Source organism: Arabidopsis lyrata, assembly GCF_000004255.2.
Source record: "Arabidopsis lyrata subsp. lyrata unplaced genomic scaffold ARALYscaffold_6, whole genome shotgun sequence".
NCBI lineage: Eukaryota > Viridiplantae > Streptophyta > Magnoliopsida > Brassicales > Brassicaceae > Arabidopsis > Arabidopsis lyrata.
The window spans coordinates 18,901,380-18,924,620 of NW_003302550.1; the positions used below are offsets into that span (position 1 = coordinate 18,901,380).

A 23,241-nucleotide genomic window follows, 5' to 3' on the forward strand; every position below is an offset into this window, starting at 1 on the left:
TTTTCTAACACTGATCGAAACCTTTTTGTCTAAAATATTTATGTTTTCAATAACTAAATGGTTTAACTATAAATGATCAATTTGTTTGTTACATGATTAATTTTTAATATACAATACATAATTTTATATGTTTTATTCACAATTTCTTTTTTTTTCTGTTTTTACGTAATAAGTTACGGAATTCGTTTTCCCGCCAAAACCGAAAAAATTGAAGAATTGTGTTTCCACTAAAACCGTAAAATCATATTTTCTGCCAAAAGCACAAAACTTAATTTTCTTGTTAAAATTATATTTTCTCGCTAAATCACATTTTTCCGCCAAAACCGTAAAATCATATTTTCTGGCAAATCATATTTTTCAGTCAAAAGTGTAAAATCATATTTTCCTACCAAAACCATAAAATTAACTTTTATATGTTAAAACATAGTTTGAAATATTTATTTGTAAATATATTTTAGAGCAATAATTAAATTAATATAGCTAAAATTAAAATAAAAATATAATTAGATTAAAAGTATGGGTGTTTTATTCATTTTCTTATCAAAGTCATCTAGATGGAAATGAAGATTTATAAAAATTAACCAAACAAATAAAAATTTATATAGATGCTCCATCCAAATGAACATTCAAAAATTAAAACGAACAACATTTAGATGGAACATTTGGATGGAACATTTAGATGGATCATCTGAATAGAAATGTTAGATGATCAAACAAACATGCCCTTGATACATAACCTTACGTGAATGGCTAGATCACAACGTCTAACTACATGAGAAAACACTAATATAATCCTATCTACAAAGAGAGTAAGTTTAAATGCATTTAAAGTGTGGAAAAACAAATATTCTGAATTAGAAACAAGTGGTAATTAAAGTTTTCTTAGACTTTAAAACCTAGTAGCCGAAAGGTACGCGATGCTTTAAACCACTTTGTACAGAGTCATTCCACAAATAACAATATCTTATTTAATGTACACGACTCTTCCATATGTAACTATTTACGTCTACAGTAAAAGCCGCCAAGCTAGATTATCTTGCCTATATAAGGAATCGTTAAGACAAAACCTAAATTCACTCAAATTAAACCATAACCAAATAAATTTCTTAGAGAGCAAAGAAAATGCATTCCTCTTTGATAAAATTAGGATTTCTTTTTCTTCTTCTTCAGGTCTCATTGTCTCATGCTCAACTAAGCCCTTCCTTTTACGATAAAACATGTCCGCAAGTCTTTGACATTGTAACCAATACCATTGTCAATGCTCTGAGATCAGACCCTCGCATCGCTGCAAGCATCCTTCGTCTTCATTTCCACGACTGCTTTGTTAATGTAAGATACCATTAGATTCAATATATTCATGTATATGTAATTAACTCTTTTTGGTTCCCAATAGTTTATCCTAATGAGCGGGAATGCTTTAGGAATATTATAAACTTGAAATTAAGATAAGAAAATTTGATAGACATTTCAGTTTGTAATTTAACTCATATAGTTTCTTTCACGATTTATTCATTTCAAATATAAGATACTCAAACTGGAAAATTCTTTTGTTTGTATGGTTATTGAAATTTGGCTTTTGAAAAAGGGGTGTGATGCATCGATATTGTTAGACAACACAACATCGTTTAGGACGGAGAAAGATGCGTTTGGCAACGCTAATTCCGCTCGAGGTTTCGATGTGATCGACAAAATGAAGGCTGCCGTAGAGAAAGCATGTCCTAGAACTGTTTCATGTGCTGATTTGCTCGCCATCGCAGCTCAAAAATCTGTCGTTTTGGTAAGAATCTTCTACTATGCTACCCAAATGATTTTTTAGACCATTTTGTTAATTTATAAGGAGGATAAAATATTTAGACCAAATATGTTTACTTTAGGCGGGAGGTCCTTCATGGATGGTTCCAAATGGAAGAAGAGACAGCTTAAGAGGGTTTATGGATCTTGCTAATATGAACCTTCCAGGTCCATCCTCTACCCTTAAAGTACTTAAGGATAGATTCAAAAATGTCGGACTAGACCGTCCTTCTGATCTTGTTGCTCTTTCGGGTACGTTATTATTGGAAATATTTCCACGTATAGTTGTAATAACTAATAACTCTACATGATTATTGGTCTTGTTTATTTATTCTTTCTATACTTTTATTTGGTTAGGTGGTCACACCTTTGGCAAAAGCCAATGTCAGTTCATAATAGATCGCCTTTACAACTTCGGTGAAACCGGTTTACCCGACCCAACCCTTGATAAATCTTACCTTGCCACGCTCAGAAAACAATGTCCGCTTAACGGAAACCAGAGTGTCTTGGTAGATTTTGATTTACGTACACCAACACTCTTTGACAATAAGTACTATTTGAATCTCAAAGAGAACAAAGGACTGATCCAGAGCGACCAAGAGTTATTCTCTAGCCCGGATGCTGCAGATACTATCCCTTTAGTCCGAGAATACGCTAATGGTCAAGGGAAATTTTTCGATGCGTTCGTAAATGCAATGATAAGGATGGGAAGCCTTTCACCTTTAACAGGGAAACATGGAGAAATTAGATTGAATTGTAGAGTGGTGAATTCGAAATCGAAAATCATGGATGTGGTGGATGATGCAAATGAATTTGCCAGTTCAATGTGAGGAAATGGCTTTCTTTAATAATAGATAAATTATCAATGTTGTCAAGATGTTATTTTTTTCCGTACTTCCTTGTTTCTTTTATGTTACTTAATTTATAATCTACATAACTATTAAAGTTTAGATCCATATAATTAGTTTTACCTATGGAAGAAATACTAAATTTATCCATGCTTATGGTCATACGTTGATAAAGTTGACAGTGGCCGATAAGTTTATGGATGTTTTGGTTCAACTTCATAGGCTTACATGCTTCATTGTTAGTGATGAAGATATCTTGAGGTTGTTACTGGTTAGTAGATTCAAGAGTATTGCATGAACAAAGACAAGGATAATCTTACTAAAGGAACTAAAGTAAAGGAAAAGGCACTGATTCAAGAGTATTATGATTATGAAGCTGTGAACAAGACTGGTACAGATTCATGGACAGTTACAAACGATGTGTAATGCACAAGACGTTGGAAAATAGATGCAGACACAGTTGTAGTGATCTCTGTGCTAGACGTAGATGCAGTGATCTTTAAGCTAGAGTATCCGAGACAGCTGTGACAGTCCAATGTGAAGTCACATGGAATGAAGTGACGTGCTGAATTTTGGAGCGCGTCGGAGAAGATCCAAGAAGTGAGAAAAGAGCTAAACATTTTGATCTCATAAGGATAAGTCTTCCATAAACAGCTCAGTAAACCTTGTTGATCCTCAAAATCAAACAAATACATATTCGGAGTCTTAAGGGTGAAAGAAGAATCTCTTCTTTAAAGAACGAGCCGACGATTACAAAAATAGACGAGCTAGAAATTTAGAATACGAGCCGAGCCGCAAAGTGCTCTGACGATTGCATGATATTCTCTGTAAAAGCGGTTATTTCGGGATCCATGTACAATCATTCTTTTTTGCTATTTATAGGATGCAGAAGTAGGGTACACTGTTCGTGCGAAATGTCCTTTTTGCCCCTTTGGTCGGTGGAAAATTGAATTGGGCCTTCCTTTGGCTTCTGCTGGGCCACAGGGAAGCATGGGCCTGTTGAAGGGTTTAGGCCCGTTAAGGGGTTTGGGCCCAAGCCCAAAACCCACCATCAACAGTAGCCCCCCAACCCTAGTGCGTAGTGATGACGCGGCTAGGGTTGCAATCATTTTGTCGTTCTCGCTTCGACTTCCTTCGCGTATTCTCGAGGCGCGTGTGATGGACGCTCTCTTCTGATTCGTCTACTGTCGCTCCCGAGGCATTGATAAACGGGCCGTTCGCGTGTTGCAGGCGACGAAGGTGTGATGATTACGCCGTTCTTCGATACGTAATGATGACGCGGTTTTTCTTCGACCGACTCCCTCTATAAATACTTCGCTTCCTCCTCATTCCTTTCATTCTTTCTCCGCATCGATTTCGAAGGTATTCTCTCTGTTCTCTCTTCTTTTCACAGCGCGTCTTTTCTTATTTTCCGATTATGTCTTCAAGTGTCGGTTCTTTCGACTCCGTCTCCGACCATCGCCGATCTTGTACTTCCGACGAGTCGAATATCCGGTCTGTTGATCGTTTTCTCAACAAATCTGTCAGCAACTCCCGGGGTCGTAGATCTAGAACCTCTTCCGGATCGTCGGCCTTGTCTGTCGCCAGAGACTCTCCGGTTGTTACAGAGTTACGACGTCGCGAGCTCGAAAGTCGCATGGAAGCAGCCGGACCGAGTGCAAATCCTAAGTCCGTTACAACCATGTGCCTTCGCGATGACGACAGTGACGCGGCGTCTATGGATGAGGATAACGTACCGCTCATCAGACGAAAATCTTCTACTATTAGAGCGGCTCGTTCTGTAGGCCCGTCGTCTGATGTCGCCGATCGTTTGGACATCATTCCATTGATGAGGCGGGTGCCCGCCCCGGTTGGGTTTGTTCAGCCCAGCGGCCCAGCACCGGGAATTCCGAATTACCTTCAACCGACGTCGTCGACGAGGGAGACGATTGAGCTTTCTCTCCATTTTTACGATGCTCCAGCTTCCCTAAATACGCTCATCCCGAACCCGTGGGATCGGCCCTGGACTGCTCCGCCTGGATATCTTTGTGTATATGAAAAGCTCATCACTGACTGCGGGCTGACTTTCCCGATTGCGGCATTCTTGCTTCAATACGCTTCGCGGCGAAAAATGGCGTTTGCGCAACTTTCTCCGGCTGCTATTCGGAATGCTTACGGCCTGATTTGTTTGGCTGAGCGGTGCGGCGTCGAACCTCGTTGTTCTCTGTACGAGGAATTGACGACGAAGATGAATTTCGGGAAATCCAAGCCGGGCTTGGTGTATACTCAGTCTTCGCTGACCCCAAAGTTGGTTGTTGGTGCGAAGAGTAAGACCAACGATTGGCTTTGTTGGTACTTCTTTGTTAAGATCGACAACGATTCCGCTGGGGACGTGGTCGTCACGAATTACCATGGGTGGACTATTTCACCCTGTAGTTTGCTTATCCCTCCGAGGTCGATCCCTTGTTAACTGATTATCTATCTAACTTGCTTTTCTCGTTTCTTTTCCTCTTGTAGTTCGTTGTCCTAAGATCTTGGACCCGTATCCTGAGAAGCTTCGCGACGACGATAAGAAGATTCTAGCTTTGTGCCCGTATACCTGGCCCAACGAAGAAGATCCTGTTCGTCGCCCTTCCTCAAAACCAAAGAGAACGAGCCGAAGAGGAGGTCCTTCGAAAGCAAGGAAGGTTAACAAGACTCCAGGTCGACCTTGATCTTTCCCTTCTTTCTTTATTCGTTCGAAGAGTGCGTACAATTTTTCTTATATTCTTCTCTCCCCTTTCTTTTACATACCAGCTCCTTCAAAGATTATGGGGAAAATGAATGTCGACGCAGTGGGTGATTACTCATCAAGATACAAGAAGAAATCGTCGGTGACGCCGTCAAAGAGGATGAGCCGGGAAGAAGACGAGGCCATGGCCTTAGGAAAACGTCTTCATTACCCGAACACGAGGCTAAGGAGAGTGAGCGACGATCTTTAGGTCGTCGGGATAGGAGAGATGAAGGTGACCATCGTGATCGACGCGGTCATGGTGTTGTTGGTGCCGATCGTTCGGAAGCAAGACCCGACGTAGAGAGGGAGAGGAGGGAGAAAGAGGTGGCTGAAGCGCGGTCAGCTAAGCTACCCGTTGCCGAGACTTCTCACGATGTGCCCTTAGGCGGCAGGGAGGTTATTTTGTATGACAACTCTCAGGTCGAGCCGACCAAGAAGCGGGCTGCTGATGAGTCCGAACCGGTGCGTTCGGACCCAACCAAGAAACAAAGGACGGCCTGGGCCCCTAACTATAGGTGGCGATATGATTATAACGGACGCGACGTTCATATCTCGACTGATTCCACATCCTGTGCGGAGCTGTTCCGCAAGCTTCACGTCGGTCCATCTCCCTTCTTCGAGCTCCAAGATATGTGGGAGAGAACGGCGTTCACTGACGCCGCGAAGAAGACCGTTGCGGTAATGCCTTAAGAACTTTTCGCAATACTTTAAGTGTTTTGCTTTCTGACCGAGCTATTACTTCTTTCTGTAGGCCATTGGCGCGATTGACAGGATGGCGTATATGTACAAGCGTCGCCTCCGCGTTGTTTCTGAGCAGAACACGGCCTCGAAGGATCACCAAAGGGCCTTGGCAGCCGAGACGAAGAGGGCCGATCAGGCGTCGAAGGGCCTGGAGAGTGCTAACTCCGAGGTGCAGCTTCTTCGCGAGGAGGTCGCCAAACTGAAGGAGGAACGGGATAACGCTCTTTCAAAACGGGAGCGTTGTCTTGAGGAGTTGTCAAAGTCCCGAGTTGACTTTAAGCACTTGGCCGAGCACTTGACGATGAAGTTGCTGGTGACGTCGAGGCCGTCGACCAAGTCGTTGGTGATGGTGACGCCCATGTCAGGGATCCTCCTCAAGACGAGGCCGCGTCTTGAGCTTTTATGTTGTTTTTTTTTTTTTAAGTTATTTGACGCGTAGTCGGCTTTTGTAAGACTCTTGCCACTTCTGTTGGCTTTTCTTTTATTGAACATCTATTTCGTTTATTATCTTTTGCGTATACTGTCGAGATTGTTCCGCGCAGGTTATTGAGGACGACCTCAATAACTTGGTCGATAATCGTGTTTGGGTCGGATCCAAGACTCTCGGTGGTACGACCTTCGAGGTCGTTCCGTGCAAGTTATTGGAGATGACCTCAATAACTTGGTCGATAATCGTGTTTGGGTCGGATCCAAGACACTCGGTGGTACGACCTTCGAGGTTGTTCCGCGCAAGTTATTGGGGACGACCTCAATAACTTGGTCGATAATCGTGTTTGGGTCGGATCCAAGACACTCGGTGGTACGACCTTCGAGGTCGTTCCGCGCAAGTTATTGGGGACGACCTCAATAACTTGGTCGATAATCGTGTTTGGGTTGGACCCAGAACAATTTTAGGTGCGACCTCCGGGGTTGGCTTATCCTGTTCGAATGATTAAAACGAGCATGATTGCGAGTTCGGCCTCGGCTTACGTGATCAGTCGTTTTAATCGTGCGAGTACGGAACTCGGCTTTCGTTCGATTAGACACCGGGCCTGGGTGCTAACGTATTTCGTTTCGTTTCTGTCTTTAAAAAGATAGATTTTATTAATATTTGCAGCTGTGCCTCGTAAACGAGGCTGCCTACGTACCCTCTGATCGGAGGGATCAAGCCGCTCGTAGTTCACATTACATAGTGAGGCGTCGGTAAGGCCGAGCTCCTTTTTTTTTTTTTTTTTAATAATAGTATCGCTTCAGATGTATCGAATTCCATGTACGGGGGACTTCGACGCCGGACATTGTGAGGAGTTCGTAGTCTCTGGGTCGGACGATCTTCGATATCTGATAGGGACCTTCCCAATTCGCGCCAAGCTTCCCGGCGTTAAGTTCGGCCGTGTTTTCGAACACTTTTCTGAGGACGAGGTCACCTTCGCTAAAATGCCGATTATGGACTTTCTTGTTGTAGTATTTCGCTGCGGCGAGTTGATAATTCTGGATTCGACATAGCGCGGTGTTGCGGTTTTCTTCCAGGTCGTCGAGACTGTGCCTCATCATTTCATCGTTGAGATCATTATTCTGTATCATCATGGAACGTCGGAGGCTTGTACACCCTACTTCGGCCGGGGCCATCGCTTCCATTCCGTAGGCTAAGGAAAACGGAGTTTGTTCGGTGGCACTGCGCGGGGTCGTTCTGTATGACCACAGGACGCCGTCGAGTTCGTCTGCCCAGACTCCTTTTTTGGCTTCTAGCCGTTTCTTGAGTCCGGCGAGGATTGTTTTGTTTGTTGCCTTAGCCTGGCCGTTGCCTTGGGGGTAACGCGGCGTTGACTTGTTCAGACGAATTTTCCAGCTAGTGCAGAAATCTTCGAACTGTTGCGAAACAAACTGCGAGCCGTTGTCCGTGATTATTTCGTACGGTAGGCCGGGCCGACAAATGATGTATTTCCAAACGAAGTTCTGTACGTCTTTGGCTTTGATCGTTGCATAGGATTCAGCTTCGACCCACTTGGTAAAGTAATCAGTCATGACGAGGATGAAGCGTTTTTGCCACGAAGCTGGAAGTGGATCAACGACGTCCATGGCCCAACGCATGAAAGGATATGGCGCGGCACCAGCTTTCATTAGTTCAGTCGGCTGGTGGATGACGGGGGCGTGCCGTTGGCATTACTCGCACTTGAGCACGTAGTTTTTACAATCCGAGATCATCGTCGGCCAGTAGTAGCCGAGCTTTCTGATTTTGAGTGCGAGAGATCGTCTTCCTGAATGGTTTCCACCTGCTCCCTCGTGTGTCTCTTTCATGACTTCTGCCGCGTCCGCCTTATGGAGGCAGCTGAGCACTGCCCCGGAGGCGTTGTACCGAAGTAAGCATTCGCGGTACAGAGTATATTTTGACGATTTGGCGCGTAGACGTCGTGCTTCCCATTTGTCTACCAGAACCGTCCCATCTGACAGGAAATCGCGTATTTCGAGGCGCCAATCGTCGGGGTCGCTTATCGGATCTGGTGCGGCGCGGCTGCACACAAGGTTGATGGATTCGATCCCTTCAATGCTGGGGTGGTAGATGCTTTTGACTTGTATGACGCGGCGAAGGTCTGGGTTGGACGTTGAGGCTAGTGCTGCTAGGGCGTCTGCGGGAGCGTTATCTCCCCGTGGTATCTTGGTTAGCTCAAACTCTGTGAATTGTTTGGACAGACGCTGGACGACCTTGAAGTACGCGTCCATTCTATCATTTCTTGCTTCGTAGTCGCCGCTATATTGACTTGCTACGAGCTGTGAATCGATCATGGCACGGAGTCGTCGGACGTTCCTCCCAATTGCGAGTCGGAGTCCAGCGATGAGCGCTTCGTATTCGGCGACGTTGTTTGTCGCCGCGAAACGTAGCCGGAAGGACTGCTCTAACATTTCGCCGGTTGGGGAGACGAGCCTGATGCCGATACCTGATCCATGCAAAGAGGACGAGCCGTCTGAATAGAGGGTCCAAGTACCATTCGTCTGATTGGTGCTTAGTGTAGTGTCGTCCGGGTCCATTGCTGGTAATTCAACGATGAAGTCGGCGAGGACTTGAGATTTCATGGCTGGTCGAGCCCGGAAGTCGATATCGTATTCACTGAGTTCGACGGCCCACTTGGTCATTCTTCCAGACAGGCTCGGACTGTGTAACGCGGCTTTGATAGGTTGGTTTGTAAGCACAGCCACGGTATGAGACTGGAAGTAGGGACGCAACTTCCTTGCCGACGTAACGACTGCTAGCGCAGCTTTTTCCATTGTAGGATAGCGGACCTCGGCCTCGATTAGCGATTTACTTACATAGAAGATTGGTCTCTGTTCGCCGCGGTCGTCTCGTACTAATACCCCGCTGACGGCCCAACTGGATACAGCTATGTATAAGAATAAAGTTTCACCATTCTCAGGTTTTGCGAGTACCGGTGGCGTCGTCAGATACGTCTTAAGTTCGGCGAACGCTTTCTCTCTTGCGTCGTCCCAGGTAAACTTGTCTCTTCGCTTTAGGAGGTTGTAGAACGGCAAACATTTGTCCGTCGACCTCGAGATGAATCGATTGAGGGCCGCGATCCGGCCGGTCAGCCGTTGTACTTCCTTGGCGATTCTGGGAGAGGGTAACTCCAGTATAGCGCGAATTTGTTTTGGGTTGGCTTCTATCCCTCTCTTGGTGACGACGTAACCCAAGAACTCACCGGAAGTTACCGCAAACATACATTTGGCCGGGTTTAACTTCATTTGGTATTTGTTTAGCACGTCGAAGCATTGTCGGAGGTTTTGAACGTGGTCGTCAACTTTCAATGACTTAACGAGCATGTCGTCGATGTAGACTTCGACAGTTCGGCCAAGCTGTTCGGCGAACATTTTGTTGACGAGGCGCTGATACGTTGCTCCGGCGTTTTTTAGACCGAAAGGCATCACCTTGTAGCAGTACGTTCCGCGATCGGTGATGAAGGACGTCTTTTCCTGATCGTCTTTATAAATGAGAATTTGGTTGTATCCAGAGAAGGCGTCCATGAACGATAGGAGCTCGTTCCCTGCTGTGGCTTCGACGAGCCGGTCGATATGCGGTAAAGGGTAGCTATCTTTTCGACAAGCCTTGTTCAGATCGGTGAAGTCGACGCACACCCGCCACTTACCGTTTTTCTTTTTGACTACGACGGGATTTGCCAACCACTCTGGATATCGGACTTCGATGATGGAGCCGGCGCCTAGTAGCTTTTCGACCTAGTCATTTACTGCTTTGGCTCGTTCCGGACCCAATTTGCGTCTTTTCTGCTTAACAGGTTTGAATGTCGGATCCACGCCTAGCTCGTGGGACGTTATCGAGGGGTCGATTCCCGGCATGTCCTCAACGCTCTAAGCGAAGGTTGACAAATTCTCTTTGAGGAGGGCCACAAGGGCCGCTTTGATTTCTGGACTAATTTCAGCTCTGATGCCAACGCATCGCAGTGGATCCGATGCGTCCTCTTTCGTGAAAGAAATGGGTTCGATCTCCACGGAAGGTTGGCTCGGCGTTACTGGCCACGTCTCCATCATTTCGGCTTTCTTTCGATACTGCTTGATTAAACGGACCGAATCGTTGCAATTTTGAAGGCCGCCCATGATCATATGGATTTGTCGAACGACAGCGGGGGCGTCGGCGACAGCTTTGCCATGGCGTTGTCTTTTGGCCGAATCGTTTGCTTGATCGTCGCCTCCAGCTGCTCCTTCGGCTCGATCCTGGAGGAATTGCCGAGCAGTGGCCTCGTTTCGTTTTTGGTTTTTATTGCCCCCTTGGGCTCGGTCACATTCGATGGTGATGCCGCCGCTCTTATACTTAGCCATGAGGAGTCCTTGCAGGTAGCGACAGTCCTCCGTCGCGTGAGCCTTGCTTTTATGATACTCGCAATACACCGGCCCTGTAGTAATGGCATCGGTATCTCTTGCCCATTTGTTCTATTGTTTGGGCACCGTGTCTTCACTATTTATGACGAACGTGGCCGGCTTTCTACCTTGGCTCGTATTGCGGTCGAGGTGCTGTCTTGGCTCCGTAGGTTTTACCACAGGAGCTTCTTTCGGCGCCGATGCCTTTGTTACTCCGTGCTTTCGTGACAGAATGAGCCGCTCCTCCTCTAATTCGATGTACCTCGTTGCTCTATGAAGTGCGTCCTCGAGCGTGTTCGAGACATGGAGCGTGATATCGTCCCTAAACTTAGAGTCGTACCACACTGCGTTGCGCAAAGCTACGATTGCGGCTTCGTATGGGACGACGATCCGGGTAATGATGTCCTTGAAACGGTCGATAAATAATCGGAGGGACTCCGTGGGTCCTTGCGCAAGGGACCACAGGTCGGCATTGGTCGTCTGGTTCTGTATGAGCGGCGAGTAATGCTTGAGAAACGTTACGGATAGTTCACGATAACTACTGATTGAGTTTGGCTTAAGTCTTGAGAACCAGTTGAGGGCGGCACCGGTTAGATGCTCGGTGAAAATTTGGCATTGTCCTGCTTCGAAGTTCTCGTCGGTTAGTTCGGCTCGGTTGATCGCGATGCCGAATGATGTTAGGAATTCTTTTGGATCGCCCTTTCCGTTATAGGGCTCGAGCTTTATCTTTTGGCGCCCTCGGAGTGAGATGCTTGTTATTCTTCGAGTGAAAGGAGTTTGCTGTGTTTCTTCAAGGACGCGGTCGAGTTCCGGTGTGGCACTTGTGGCCTTATGAACCTTTGTGTTCATATCCTGGACAATGCGTCGTAGTTCGGCGAGCTCTAGGTCTCGGGTATTTTTGCTCGACGAAGTGACAGGATGGATTTGCCGGGTCGGCACTTGGTTTCCTTGAGCGGGTCGCACACCTTGCATCTGACTTGCGTTTAGGCGATTGATTTCATCCTGAGCGCAAGCCTGGGCTGCTGCCAGAGATTCAAGTCGCACGTTCGTCCTGGGTTCTTGCTGGCTCAGGTGCGTGAGGATGTTTTGAAGCAGGTCGTCGGTTCGCTGCGGTCCTGACTTCTTTGGTTCGTCCCGGCTCTGGTGTTAACCTGTGGGTTCGTTGTGTTACGTCCGTTCGAGGGAGTTATCTGAGCATCAGGACGTGGTGCATGGTGCGGTCCGGTAGCTGCCGCGGTAGGTCCTTCCGGCGTCGGGGGTAGCGAAGGCGGTGCGGCTGCGGGCGTGCATGCTTCTCCTCCCGAGCTGGAGGCACTTGCGCCGAGTGCGTTGTGGAATGCGTCTATCATCTTTGCTGTTTCGTCGGTTCGTAGTTTTGAGAGAAATCTTCGAGCTTCTCCCCTACCTGGCGCGCCAACTGTTGATCCTCAAAATCAAACAAGTACGTATTCGGAGTCTTAAGGGTGAAAGAAGAATCTCTTCTTTAAAGAACGAGCCGACGATTACAAAAATAGACGAGCTAGAAATTTAGAATACGAGCCGAGCCGCAAAGTGCTCTGACGATTGTATGATATTCTCTGTAAAAGCGGTTATTTCGGGATCTATGTACAATCATTCTTTTTTGCTATTTATAGGATGCAGAAGTAGGGTACACTGTTCGTGCGAAATGTCCTTTTTGCCCCTTTGGTCGGTGGAAAATTGAATTGGGCCTTCCTTTGGCTTCTGCTGGGCCACAGGGAAGCATGGGCCTGTTGAAGGGTTTAGGCCCGTTAAGGGGTTTGGGCCCGAGCCCAAAACCCACCATCAACAAACCTGAAGCGCAACAGAACATACAGAAGGTGAAAGCTGCTTAATACAACAGAGCAGAGATATGTTTAGCAGCTCAGTAAACTTGAAACGCAATAGAGCAGAAATCAGAGCATACAAGTTGTAGTGGTTGTGAAGTGCAATAGAGCGGAAAAGCTTCAAGTTGGAGCAAGCAGTGGAGCAGCCGTAAAGGCTTGCCTGCGTCAGAGTTAGAGCATGATTCAACTTTACATGCATGTATCATAGTGCAGTGTAGCTGTGTGGTAAAACAGATCATTGGGTCAAGTTGACAAAAGAACAAAAGTTATTACCCAAAAGATAAAAGGCAGAGCTTGTGGAACCTAGAGTTTTGGAGAACTCTAAGAGGTATAAAAGAAAGAGGTGGTAACAAGAAAAAGATTACATATCTTAGACCTAAAATTAGGAGAAGCACACATGTTGTGTGTGGTGCATGTTGTCCCACTAGACAAATAGATAGATTTGTTAGTGGCTTTTGTAGAAGAACCACACTCATCGAAAAACACAATGAGTGGTGGTTTCTTTGATTCATCTAGATAAGAGTGGTAGGCACAAGTGTGCGCTAGATACCATTGGCAAATGTCATTTTTACATTCTTACATTCACATATATTAACGTGCAACTAAGTATATGTGACAAGTTACTGTCTAAGCTCAATGATCATCTACACCGATGCAAAACTGAGAAAGTGAAATTCAGATAAGGTGTTTGTTCCTAACTATATTGCTGAACAGACAAGTCGCTTACCGCCTGTTTTCATGCCTCAATGAAAAAAACGTGCGAGTTCCAAATAAAGACAAAGTTCATTTGCTTTATTGAAATATTGTGTTCTTATTTTCTTAGCTTAGCTTATTATTGGGACCATCATTTGTTTCAAATGATTCATTTACAATTTACACAAGAAAATCACGAGTCCAAATTTCACAAAACCAAATGGGTTCAATTCAAAGATCTAGCGAGACCCGTTGCTGCAAAACAAAGAAGATGGAAATATAAGACTTCATTAATTTGTTTAACTGTTTGTCCACTGAAATACAAGTTCTGTACCATGCAGAATTCGTCTGTCTGTGTTTTTACCTTATCTATATATATATATATATATATGGTATTAGTTAGATTATTCTAACTAGTTTTTTTTTTTTTTTAAATTCTTTTAACTAGTTTAATTAGCATGCATAACCTGAAAACACTCTATCAACATAAGTAATTTACCAAAACAAATTTAAAAAACTAAATCAAGTGTTCTTTTTTCTTCTCTTTAATTTACAACATAAAGTGTTTTTGTAATGAAAGTTTTTCCTAAGTATTTTCAGTTAATTAATATACGCCCGACTACCGCCTAACGTATTTTAGAACACTGCTACGTACCAAATCTCATATATTACAGTTACAGCAGCCTCCTTAGTTTGACGAATTATAGCAGCCTCTTTATTTTGACTAGCACCATGAAACTTTTTTACATTACATTATCTTCTTAGTCTCCTGGGTCTCTCAACCACTCTTTTTTTCTCTCTCTTATTCGAATTTAGGACTTTTGGTGTCATATGAAGGACTTGCCACTAGATCATCAACTTTGGTCGTCTTTTATCAATTAATAAAGATGAATTAATGTGGAAAATGCAAAATGTTTTTTAAGAAAATGAGGAAAAAACAACGTAATGTTAGCACATGTTTTTTTGTATTGGTATGTGCTAGACACATTCATATTTATATTCTTGACCACCAAAATCAATATAACAACCACGACTTTGATGGATAATCCAACTTAGGTAAAGACATGCATGCATTTTGCTTCTTTCTATTTGTTTCTCACTTTTAGACACATGATTACATTTTTTTATAGTTAGGAGGTTCAGAAACTCGTATACTTGTATATTTCTCCAGAACGGAGTCTACACTATGTAAATTAACTTTCTTTTGAAGAACAGACTTCTTCTTACGCGGATCGAAACCATATCCTCTAAAATATCTATGTTTTCGGTAACCAAATGGTTTACTACTAAATCAATTTGTCCTTTGTTACATGATTAATGTTTAGTATACTTGCATAACTTTTAGTGTTTATTCACAATTTCCTTTTTTCTATTGTTTTTTTTCTTTTTTTTTTCTTCAATGACTACTGTCAAGATTAATCACAACGTACAAATACAATAAGTTTATCAACTTAATACATGGGCTGGATACATAACCTTACGTGAAGAGCTAGATCACAACGTCTAACTTCAAGAGAATACAGTGATATTATTGTACGTTGTGATATAATAATTAAAAAAAAAAAAAAAAAAAAAAAAAAAAAAAAAAAAAAGAAAAACCCTATTTACATAAGAGAAAGTTTAAATGTATTCAAAGTGTGAAAAAAAAAAAAAGATACTGAATTAGAAACAAGTGATAATTAAAGTTTTCTTAGACTTTAAAACCTAGTAGCCGAAAGAAAACAGATGCTTTAAAACAACTTTAATTTGTACAGAGTCATTCAACAAATAACAATGTCTTCTTCAAAGTATAACATTCCATGTGTAATAGACTATTCACATGTACACTACTTGAATAAAAGTATGTCAAATAATCCACAAAAGTAAAAGCCGCCATGCTAGAACCTTTTGCCTACAAAAGGAACCGTCAAGATAAAACCTACATTCACTCAAATCAAACCATAACCAAACATCTATCTTAGAGAGCAAAGAAAATGTATTCCTCTTTGATAAAATTGGGATTTCTTCTTCTTCTTCTTCAGGTCTCATTGTCTCATGCTCAACTAAGCCCTTCCTTTTACGATAAAACATGTCCGCAAGTCTTTGACATTGTAACCAATACCATTGTCAATGCTCTGAGATCAGACCCTCGCATCGCTGCAAGCATCCTTCGTCTTCATTTCCACGACTGCTTTGTTAATGTAAGATACCACTAAATTCGATAAATTCATGTATATATTAAGTCTTTTGGTTCTTTGATAGTTTATCCTTAATAGTGAGAATGCTTTACGGATAGTATAAACGTAAAATAAGGATATGACATTTATAAACCTGAAAATGTGATAGACATTTCGGTTTCAACTCAAACTACAGATTTCTTTTGATAGTTTGGTTTTGAAATTTTGGCTTTCTTTTGGTTGTATTACAGAATAGAAACAATAAAAGTTAAATAAAAATACAAAGTAAGAAAAAAAAAGTTATATATACATATAAATTATTTTTGGAAGTTTGATTTTGTTTGTTTTGACTAGTTTTTGGTTCAATTTGGAGCGGCTATATTTACTATGGACCAACCACTTCTTTAGGAAATTGATGACTAGCTATTTTGCTTTCTTATCTCAAGTGTCAGATTTTGTCTTCAAAGCATAGTCAAAAATTAAAATTCTTTTCGATTATAATATAATAATTAGTTAACTCATAATTTTTTCCTTGCAATATTCTTTTGGATTATTAGATGTCGTGGCGCATTAATGCTGTTTTCTTTTTTTTTTTTTTTTTTTTTTTTTTTGAATGCAATGTTAAATTATATTCAAAAAGAAAAATGTACGATTTTACAACTTGTGCATCGGTTGGTTGAAACAAAATTTGAAGCAAAATTTGAAACTATTTTGACTATCTAGACCTCCCGTTGACGCTTAGCTGCGAGCTTGAAGCCAGAGTTGGTACGCGTCGTCATACCTTCTGTCTCCCATAAGTCGGACTGCTGAGATTTGATTCCTTACATGTTTGTCAATCCACCCCGTGATGCGTTCAGCTGTTTGTGGGTTCTCTCCATGTCGCCGCCCATTCCTTTCTCTCCATATGGTATAGGTAACTGCTTGAAATACATATCGAAAGAGGAAGCCCTCTACTCGGTTGAGCTGTGTGGAAGATATAATGTCAAGAAGAAGAAGCCAATCTGTTGTGTATCGAGTTTTGAGAAGCCCCTTTGCAAGGGCTGCCCAAATGGTAGAGCTGAAATCACAACCAAAAAAGAGATGATTCCGGGTTTCTAAACATCTATGACAAAGAACACATGTTCCTGCTCCGCCTTGCCATTTGATCATACGATTGCCCGTAGAGAGCCTGTTTTGAGCTGCTAACCACACACAAAAGGAGAATTTTGGTGTTGCGTGTGCAAACCAAACTCCCCGGTGCCATGAGACCGTGCTAGAGGTTATTCGGATATGATTCCAAGTATCTTTAGCTGAGAACTTCGGTTTAAAGATATCATTTTTCCCTCTCCATAGAACAGTGTCCCCTTGTTCCTTCCTTTTTTCCCGCTGCTCTTGTAACGCATCTTCCATTGCGTTGAGTGTGGCTGCCCGATGTCTTCTTCTCCTTCGATTTGACCAGGCAGCCGCTAGCGAGCTTGTTCGACTGATACCCATATCAATGACTCCTCGAGCACCCACAATATCTACCAATCTCCCCATTGAAGACCAATCATCATACCAGAAAGATGTAAGTTCTCCGTTTCCCACTTCCACCTTGCAGAACTGCTTTGCTACCTCTCTATACTTTAGGAGTTTTTTCCAAATCCAGGAACCCATATTAGTGCTGCTGTTGATGGACCAGAATGAAGTTTTCTTAAGAAGGTACATTTGGATCCACTTCACCCATAAAGAGTTGCCCTGAGATACTATGCGCCAAATAAGCTTTAGACAGCAAACATTGTTAGCTTCTTTGAGTGAACGCAGCCCTAGACCACCCTCCTGCTTCGGTTTACAAACATTCTCCCAAGATATCTTTGCTCTATGTGCATTCATATCCTTACCCGACCATAAAAAGGCTGAACACATTTTTTCTATGTCTTGAATGCACTCGTTTGGTAGTCTATACGCAGCCAACCAAAAATTACATACACTCCACAACACTGATGCAATTAGATTCAGCCGACCTGCAAATGATAGGAACCGTGATGTCCAAGACTCAATCCTTTTCCGAAGCTGCTCTACTAAAGGCATGCAATCTGCTCTTGAAAGCCGTTTTGTGACCAGGGGAAGGCCAAGATAACGGACTGGGAGCTTACCAACCTCAAAAGGGAAACGAGTAGCCAGTTGTTGAATTGAAGTATTTGGTATACCTGCTAAATATAGGGTCGATTTCTCCATACTTATTTTCAATCCGGAGCAGCGAGCAAACTCATCAAAAACTGAGACAATACCTTCAACAGAACGCACTTTACCATCCGATAAAACCATGATATCGTCTGCAAAACTTAGGTGTGTGAGTCCCAACTTTTTGCAGTGTGGATGGTAGCCAAACTGCCTTGCATCCGCAGCTTTATCGAGCATTTTTGAGAGGATATCCATACTAATCACAAACAAGTACGGCGAGAGAGAGCAGCCCTGTCGTAGACCTCTTGAGCTTCGAAAATATCCAACCAATTCTCCATTTACCTGAACTGAGAAAGAAGCCGTAGTAACACATAGCATAATCCAATGAATAAATGTTGGTGGAAAATTCAGTGCCGAGAGAACTTTGTGTAGAAAAGACCATTGAACCGAGTCAAATGCTTTAGATAGATCAATCTTTATAGCACAGCGACTTGTGACAGATTCCTTATGGTAGTCCTTGACAAGTTCGGTAGCGAGCAGCACATTTTCAATCAATAAGCGGTCTTTAACAAATGCCGATTGATTGCCGGAGATAAATTTGGGGAGTACACCTTTGAGCCTGTTGGCGATGATTTTTGAAATGACCTTATATATCACATTGCAGCACGAGATAGGGCGGAAGTCTTTCATCTCTTTTGCACCTTTCTTTTTGGGTATGAGAGCCAATATGGTGGAGTTGATGCCCTTTGGTAGGAATCCTTTTGCAAAAAAAGATTGTACCGCTAGAATAAATTCTTTTCCAATTAGCTCCCAGGAAGCCTTGTAGAATTCTGAAGTGTATCCATCCGGTCCCGGAGATTTATCATTAGGCATACTGAATACAACCTTCTTGATTTCCTCCCTTGTAACCTCATGAGTTAACTTCTGTTGATCCAGATTTGTGCATCGAAATGGTAACAACTGCTGCAGTTTCTCAACCGTGATAGCATCAAAATCTGCAGGTATATGTTGCAAAAAATCCTGGAAATGTCGTTCAGCTTCGGTTTTGATTTCAGCATCTTCAACTAGTACCCTACCATCGTGGCATAAAATTTCTTTGATACTATTTGTTGCTTCCCGCATTGCAGCCGCCCTATGAAACTGTTTATTATTTTTATCTCCGACCTGTAGCCAGTGAAGTTTTGATTTCTGCTTTAAGTACTTCTCCTCCAAACTAGACAGCAGCTCCCATCTATTATAAGCCACATTTTCCTCTTCCATAGATCTCACTGTTGGATTCGTCAGGTTGGCCTGTTGTTTTTGACAGAGAGTCTCATATGCCTCTTTTGTCTTCTTGACCAAATCTCCCACACGGTCTTTAGCCAAGCTACGAAGCATTGGCTTTAGTCCTTTTAATTTTTTCGAGAACCGGAACAACGTGGATGTGGATAAGAACAGCTCCTCAGAATCTTTCCAGAAATTGTTGACCGCCGGTGAAAACTCAGGCATCTCTGTTAATACATTTACAAACTTGAACGGTTTCCGGCGCTTTGGTACGTGACTTACTCCTCCAATTTGCATAATCCGACAACGTAAATGATCCGAGCAACCCCCTGCCTCAAAAACATTATACGCTTGTGGAAATGCCTTTAGCCAAGCATCATTCATTAACACTCTGTCCAGTTTCTTCAAAATTAAGTCGTTTTCCCGTTTGTTACACCAGGTGTAAAGGGGCCCATGAGAAGCCATGTCTGAAACTGAACAGTAATTCACTAGTTCCCGAAAGTCACGCATCCCCAACGTGACCAGCGGGTTAGTATCAACCCGAGAGTGCTCAGCCATATCCAAAGTAACGTTAAAATCTCCAAATATCAGCCACGGTTTGTTGCGGATAATAGGAGAATCGAAGTGATCACGGAGTTCCTGCCAAAGTACTTTCCTCTCTTCAACAAGATTGGAAGCATACACGAAAGAACAGAAAAATTCCTCCCCTTGATTTTCCAACTTGACCGAGCATGTAATTACTTGACCACTCTTATAAACAGGGCTCAATCGCACATTATTTTGCCAAAGAATCCAGATACGACCTCTGCGATTGTGTTCATAATTTGTCATTATGGACCAATTAGGAAACAGCTGACTTCCTAATCTTTGAGCCTTATTTTCCCTTACTCTTGTCTCAAGCAAACAACCAAACTGAAAATTATTTCCATCCACCCACTTCTTGATAACGGAATGTTTTGAAGATTTGTTTAAGCCGCGAACATTCCAAAAGAAACCCGACATTAATGATGTTTGGGGTTCTTCTTACTCAGATCTCTAGAGGGGTCTCTAGCCGATAGAGCATGAAGTTGAGAGCTTGTCTTATGAGCTGTTTTTGTACCTCGAGGCAAGGATGGTCGCAATGGTACCTCTATCCGTGGAGGGCGAGTTTTCCCCGCATTTCCTTGCGTCCGAGTTGTCTCTGTCAACTGATCATCTTGTTGGTCGGGTATGGATTCAGAGTTTGCTTCCTCTGTCTTTCCTTCTTCTGGTTTGTCTTCCTCTACGACCTCTTCTGCCTCCAAAATAGAGTAGGTGTTGGATAATATTGAGACCTCTCCGTACGTTAAACTCTTTTGCTTCTGACTGGGACTTGCACGCCCTGATTTGGGAGTTATCCATCCCTCCATCGACTCCTCTGTTTTTTCTGTAGCTAAATCTTGGTTTCTACTCTGCAACTCTTTCTCCTCTGTTTCAATACCCGTGGCGACCAAATCTGCAGCTTCCCCATCCTTTGGTCCATCAATTTTTCCTGTTTCCGTTGCTTTTTCCTCTTGAACCTTCTGTCCCTTACCTGATAAACAAGTGGTACTTAGATGGCCCCATTTCTTACAACAACTACACCGCGGAGGAAGCCACGGATAAGAGTACTTGATCGTAGAATCCAGCTCTCCTTCCTCTTCTCCCGTGAATACATATTCCTTTGGGAGTTCTTTCGTCAAATCTGCTTCTACTAGGATTTGCGCTTCATCGAAACTAACACATGCCTCAGTTTTTGGATGCAAACGTTTTGGTTTACCAACTGCACTAGATAGGAACTCCAATCCCTTGTCCGTAAACATGGTAGGTGGAACATTTGTTAATGTGACCCAAAGCGGTATTGACTTCATTGCAGGTTGTGCTTCCTCCGCAAAAGGAGTCCATTTAGAGACTATCATGGGGATGTCCATGATGTTCCACATTCCTCTGTTTAAGATCCTATGCCTCATGCCTTCATTTCTTATACGAAACTTCACCGTTGATTCATTCACCACATATACATCAATTAAGGAAGATCGATCACCCAAGCGCCAAATCTTATTCACAATCATGTGAATCTTACCAACATGTGGAGCCTTCTCATTCAAAAATTTTCCAATCAAGAAGTCCTCCCAGAGCGGTTTCGCTCCCATAAAAACCTCTTTTGGAACAACCACTTTTTCACAGCCATCTACTTCCGAGACTACAAACTTCTGTTGAGTGAAAGTATGTTTCTGCGCTGCTTGGAGAAAGGACCTCCTCACAGGCTGAACTCCCGTCGATTGATTTGATGATGATACTTCATGATTCTTACCCTCTTCCTTCCCCGACTTACTTTCCCTAGAAACCTCCATCGAGCCCTCTAATGGCGTCGCGCTTTTCCTTTGCAAAGCTGGAAATTCATCAACGTGACTAACTGCAACCACCGGAGAAGCCCTGCCATCTCCCGTTCCCGGACTACCCACCCGACGGCCTGGAGAAGCCGCCGACGGCGTCATGCGTGGAGAAAACGCAAAAAACCTAGTCGCCTCTTTTTTCACCTTGCCACGTCAGCAGAGAAAAAACAAAACTACACCAAAAACATGTAGAATTAACCACCAAGATAGATATCTTATTTAAAACGATTGCTGTTTTCGGATTTCGGATTCACGTAATAGCTAGCTAGCTAGTGATTGTGTGATACTAGATTTACTATTTTTCTTAGGGTAAAAAGAGAAGAAAAAAATGCAGTAGTTGCGGGTAAAGTATGTATGTGGAAGTATAGCTGGTTCATATATAAATTCAAAAATTAAATAAACTGTTTATACAGATGTTGTGATTTAACAATGTAACTAATATTTTGTTTGGAAAAAGGGATGTGATGCATCGATATTGTTAGACAACACAACATCGTTTAGGACGGAGAAAGACGCCTTTGGGAACGCTAATTCCGCTCGAGGTTTCGATGTGATCGACAAAATGAAAGCCGCCGTGGAGAAAGCATGTCCTGGAACCGTTTCGTGTGCCGATATGCTCGCCATCGCAGCTCAAGAATCTGTCGTTTTGGTATGCATCTTTTACTATGCTATGCAAATGGTTTCTAGAGTACCATTTTGTTAAAATATTTAGACCAAATATAATTGTTTACAATAGGCAGGAGGTCCTTCATGGAGGGTTCCAAATGGAAGAAGAGACAGCTTAAGAGGGTTTATGGATCTTGCTAATAATAACCTTCCAGGTCCATCCTCTACCCTTCAAGAACTTAAGGATAGATTCAAAAATGTCGGACTAGACCGTCCTTCTGATCTCGTTGCTCTTTCCGGTATGTTATCTCATTTGAAACATTTTCATCTATAGTTGTAATCACTAACAACTCTACATGACTATTGGTTTTGTTTATTTATACTTTTGATATTTTTTCTTTCGTTAGGTGGTCACACCTTTGGCAAAAACCAATGTCAGTTCATAATAGATCGCCTTTACAACTTCGGTGATACCGGTTTACCCGACCCAACCCTTGATAAATCTTACCTCGCAACACTCAGAAAACAATGTCCACGTAATGGAAACAAGAGTGTCTTGGTAGATTTTGATTTCCGTACACCAACAGTCTTTGACAACAAATACTATGTGAATCTCAAGGAGAACAAAGGACTTATCCAGACCGACCAAGAGTTATTCTCTAGCCCTGATGCTTCAGACACTCTCCCTTTAGTCCGAGAATACGCTGATGGTCAAGGGAAATTTTTCGATGCGTTCGAGAAGGCAATGATAAGAATGAGTAGTCTTTCACCTTTAACAGGGAAACAAGGAGAAATTAGATTGAACTGTAGAGTGGTGAATTCGAAATCGAGAATCATGGATGTGGTAGAAGATGCTATTGAATTTGCTAGCTCAATGTGAGGAAATGTTTTTCTCTCATAATAAATAAGTTATCTATGTTGTCAAGATGTTATCTTTTTTTTACTTCTTGTTTCTTTTGCGTTACTTATTTAAAATCTATATAACGATTAAAGCTTGGATCCATTTTTACCTATGGAAGAAATACTAAAGTATCAATACTTATGGTCATACGTCGATAATGTTGACGGTGGCCGAAAAGTTTGTAGATGTGTTGGTTCAACTTCATGGGCTTACATGCTCTACCGTTAGTGATTGGGATTAGGTCTTTATCAGCTTGTTTTGGAAACTGTTCG

General features: G+C 42.8%; 2 protein-coding genes across 2 annotated transcripts; both read left to right on the top strand.

The window, feature by feature from the left end:
• The first annotated feature begins 1,069 nt into the window (after window positions 1-1,069).
• Window positions 1,070-2,747, top strand: LOC9310621 (peroxidase 38). The gene is made up of 4 exons (XM_002872367.2): window positions 1,070-1,329; window positions 1,586-1,777; window positions 1,875-2,043; window positions 2,149-2,747. The coding sequence occupies exons 1-4, from the start codon at window positions 1,123-1,125 to the stop codon at window positions 2,619-2,621; spliced, it is 1,041 nt and encodes a 346-aa protein (XP_002872413.1). The 5' UTR covers window positions 1,070-1,122; the 3' UTR covers window positions 2,622-2,747.
• A 12,679-nt stretch (window positions 2,748-15,426) lies between these two features.
• LOC9308483 (peroxidase 37) lies at window positions 15,427-23,071 on the top strand. Its single transcript, XM_002872368.2, has 4 exons — window positions 15,427-15,688; window positions 21,920-22,111; window positions 22,199-22,367; window positions 22,476-23,071. The coding sequence occupies exons 1-4, from the start codon at window positions 15,482-15,484 to the stop codon at window positions 22,946-22,948; spliced, it is 1,041 nt and encodes a 346-aa protein (XP_002872414.1). The 5' UTR covers window positions 15,427-15,481; the 3' UTR covers window positions 22,949-23,071.
• The last annotated feature ends 170 nt before the right edge of the window (window positions 23,072-23,241 follow it).